Raw genomic sequence first — 3,836 nt, forward strand, 5'->3', positions numbered from 1 at the left:
CAGAATTAATTTGTTGTGATCCAGTAATTATCCCATCAGTGACTCCAGTATTATCTTGAATATTCAATTGTTTTTTAAACGTCTCATAAATATGTTCTTTTTTTTACATCAAAGGCAATTTTTAAAAAATCCTTGTAAACGTATTTTAACTTTTCTCACTCATAATCTCTCTCTCTCTCTCTATCTATCTCTCTATCTATCTATATAATTTCTAATCACACCCTAAACTTTACTGAAGTTCCAATGCCATTAGCTTTCCGCCAACCATTGTATTGTTTGAGTTCTGCAACTTTAGTATTCAAGTCTGCATCTATTCTAGTTTGAGATTTCCATAATTTATATGAATCTTGTTGCCAGTTCTGCACAAAACGAACTGTTTGAATATTCTCGTGTAGCACTACTCTAGCAACTGCCGCTACAGAAGTAAAAGCAATCAAACCTAAAACGGCTACAATCAGAATTCTGACAAAACTTATGATTTTGCCATTTTTTTTTTCTCTCAAATATTTATTTTTAAACAGGATCCAAAAGCCCTCTCTGCTCCCCTTCTAACTCAGCCTTGGCTATCTGGATAAAAATTCTTTTTAAAAAATTTTTATTGTGAGTGTACCATCAAATCAGATCTGATTGGTACAAGAGGAGATTGTCCCTCCTTCCCCGGCAGAGCATCTGGTGGATTCGAACCGTGCGCCTCTGGGATTGCAGTTGTGGATAAAAATTCTTGACACTTTCTCCTGGAAACCTTTTCTCACTGCCTCTCAGACTCATGCCTTCCCATCCCATGGGGTCACTAACAAGCAGTTAGGAGCCCACAGCCTCTGTTCAGTCGTCCACGTCCAGATCAAATTCTGGATACAACTCTTTGGTGGTGACACCTCGGATCACAGCTAGTTTGCCCAGTAGCATCTGGCCTACATCCTTGATGTCATTATACTCGTGGAGTGGGGCAATGTGGTCTTTCAGCTCTTCCACATTGTAGCCTTCAGATATGAATTGGGAGATCTCTTTATCCAGCATGTCCCTCTTCTCTTTCAGCTTCTGAAAGTCAAGCTGCTGAGAATCCTCAATGGTCCCGTCAGCCTGTCCAGACGTAGGAGATGGCTGGGGGGATTGGAAGGCTCCTCGGCAAGTTTTGGAGAGTCCAGGTTGAGTTCTCCTAAGCCCTGGAGTCCCAGGTCCCCGTTTCGGGGTCTGCAGCATAGAGGGTTCCAGGGCGACGATGGACAAACCACTATATTTATTTAAAAAAATTTTTTTTAATATTTTTTTTTTAGAAGATCAGCAAAAGATAGGGAAGACCTTCAAGGAGAGAGGCTGACACAGTGACTGCAAGAACAGGTATGAGCATGGAGGAGAGTGTGAGAGTGGCGATAATTAGCGCAAGAGTCCAATCTGTTGTTCCTAGGGTCTATATGACTTGTAGTTGACTTGACAGTATCTAACAACAACCATACGAATCCAGAAAAGGGAAATTTCTATTTGATAATGCTACCCGTTTGTGGTATTTCTGTAATAGCAGCAACTGGTAACCAGGACAGTAGCCCTGAACATCTCCCAGGAAGGCTGACACATGACAGAGGGAAAGAAACTATATTAGCGTGGCAAACACCTTAAGTATTTGCCTTTTTAAAGGAGTATTGATTGTATTAAGGAAAATAGTGTAACTAGAAAAAAAATGTTGCTTATCAGCAGACCTGCAGGGGAGGGTAGCAAGTACACAAATGTTTTTAAACAGTACCCTGTAAAATGAGAATCCTGTAAACATTATTCTGTTGGCATGGGACTACATGTTTGCTTAAAAAAACAGTGCTCTCTTTCTGCAACAGTCACCAATACAAATAAGGGAATAGAGCTGAGGAAATTAGAAAATGCATACACTGAGAAAAGCCCCTGGGCATGCTGTAGACAAGACCAGCTGAAGGGTGGCAAAAGATGCCTGGCAGACATTGCCACCTGTCCTCTGAAACGTTTGACATTTCCTAAGTATGGTTAGAAGGAAAATCACAGAATGATAAGTCCTGGAAAGGAGTTTAGAATTAACCTTATCAAACTACCAAATCTTTATTGATTGAGAAAACTAAAAACCCAAAAGAGAAAAAAAAGAACTTGCCCAAAATCACACAGCCTGGAAAATGGCAGTTGGAACTCCTGGAAAGACTTTTCTGACTCCAGTAATTTTTCAGAGGCTGTAAATCACACAGGAGGAGACTGCCCCATCTTTTTCCTTCAGAGCCACTGGTAGATATGACTCACCAGAGAGCTGTGGGCTTTGGCTTAGCTTAGCCTTATGACCATGCCACGAGAGCTCCGTACTTCCCCTCCTCCCTTTTGTTGTTTTTTTTATTTAATAAAAAACAAAAACAAAAACAAAAACCAAAAAAAAGTATTTTTTTTCGGACGGAGCACCTCAATGGCGGCTAGAAATGGTTGCAAAGGGCGATTCACCAATTTTTTAATTACCTTTAATAAAATATACATATCTGGAGATCTTTCCTATGGCCTATGCATTTATAATGAAACTCAATGACTTAAACAAGAAAATAATTGACAATTATACAATTTACTTCTTGTATTGTTTCATTAATTACAAATTTTCCAATTCTTATCACATAAGAATTCTAACACATACTCATTGATAAATACTCATTGATACATATATACGTAAATTTAATTTTATATATATATATATATATATATATATATATATATTTATTTTTTTTTAAAAGCAGGTTAATTCTTATACCCTCTTGACCACAACTCTTCCCCGCTAGGGAATCGATCTTCAAAGGCTTTTATAACTCACCCAGACAGACTCCAAAAGAGCCATTCATTTTCATTATCTGTGGAAATACAAGTATACCCTCTACCATTGGCTAATGATATACGTTTTTTTCCCATGATCCATTCTGTGTTTTCCACCACACTCTTTCACCAGTAGCTTTTGTAAAGTTTCTGAATCAAAATGTAATTCTGCTCTAGAATTTTTTAAAACTTTTAGTAAAATTATAATAAAGTGCTATTAAGATTATATTTCATTGATCTTGATGAGAGGAGCACTTCAATTCTCCCTTTTGGTTTTGTAACTGAGTTTTTAAAGTTTAATGCGTTCTTTCAATTACAGCTTGTCCTTGGGGATGAAAAGATATCTCCAAAATATGCACAATATTGTTGTTATTCTTGTTGTTATGTGCCGTCGAGTCTCTTGTGACTCATAGTCCTAAACCCTGCTCTATGAGTTGCCAATGGCACTACCTCTGACACACTCATCCTGATTACCCCAATCACTGAATCAATCCACCTCATAGAGAGTCTTCCCCTCTTGTGCCGTCCCTCCACCCTCTCAAGCATGATGTCCCTCTCCAAGGACCGGTCCCTCCTTACAACATGTCCAAAGTATGTCAGACAAAGCCCCAGAATCCATGCCTCCAAGGAGCAGCCTCATTTAACACTTTCCAGGATGAAACTGTTTGCTTTCTTAGCAGTCCATGGTACATTCAATACTCTTCTCCAACACCACAGCTCAAAGGCATTAATTCTCCTTCTATCTTTCCTACCCATTGTCCAACTCTCTGATGCATAACAAGTGATTGTAAAGACCATGGCCTGTATCAGACGCACCTTAGTTTCCAGAGTGACACCATTGCTTTTCAGTACTTTTGAGTGGTCCCTAACAGCAGACGTTCCCATGGCAACATGTTTTTTAATTTCCTGGCTGCTGGTGCCAAGAGTGTTGACAGTGGAGCCAAGCAGACTAAAGTTGTTAACAATCTCAATCTCTTCACCATCCATCCTGATGCTGCCAATTGGTCCAGTGGTGAGAATCTTTGTCTTCTTGA

At 39.2% G+C, this 3,836-nt stretch overlaps 1 protein-coding gene across 1 annotated transcript; it reads right to left on the reverse strand.

The window, feature by feature from the left end:
* Positions 1 to 822: 822 nt before the first annotated feature.
* On the reverse strand, positions 823 to 1,200 carry LOC102872707 (DNA repair protein SWI5 homolog). The gene has a single exon (XM_006903334.1). The coding sequence runs from the start codon at positions 1,198 to 1,200 to the stop codon at positions 823 to 825; it is 378 nt and encodes a 125-aa protein (XP_006903396.1).
* Between the last annotated feature and the right edge of the window lie 2,636 nt (positions 1,201 to 3,836).

This window comes from Elephantulus edwardii, unplaced genomic scaffold (genome assembly GCF_000299155.1).
Source record: "Elephantulus edwardii isolate Elephantulus edwardi_28Jun2011 unplaced genomic scaffold, EleEdw1.0 scaffold00567, whole genome shotgun sequence".
Lineage (NCBI taxonomy): Eukaryota > Metazoa > Chordata > Mammalia > Macroscelidea > Macroscelididae > Elephantulus > Elephantulus edwardii.

Bases quoted from the DNA above. Each gene is read 5' to 3' on its own strand.
- LOC102872707 (XM_006903334.1), bottom strand. From the start codon at position 1,200: ATGCTGCAGACCCCGAAACGGGGACCTGGGACTCCAGGGCTTAGGAGA.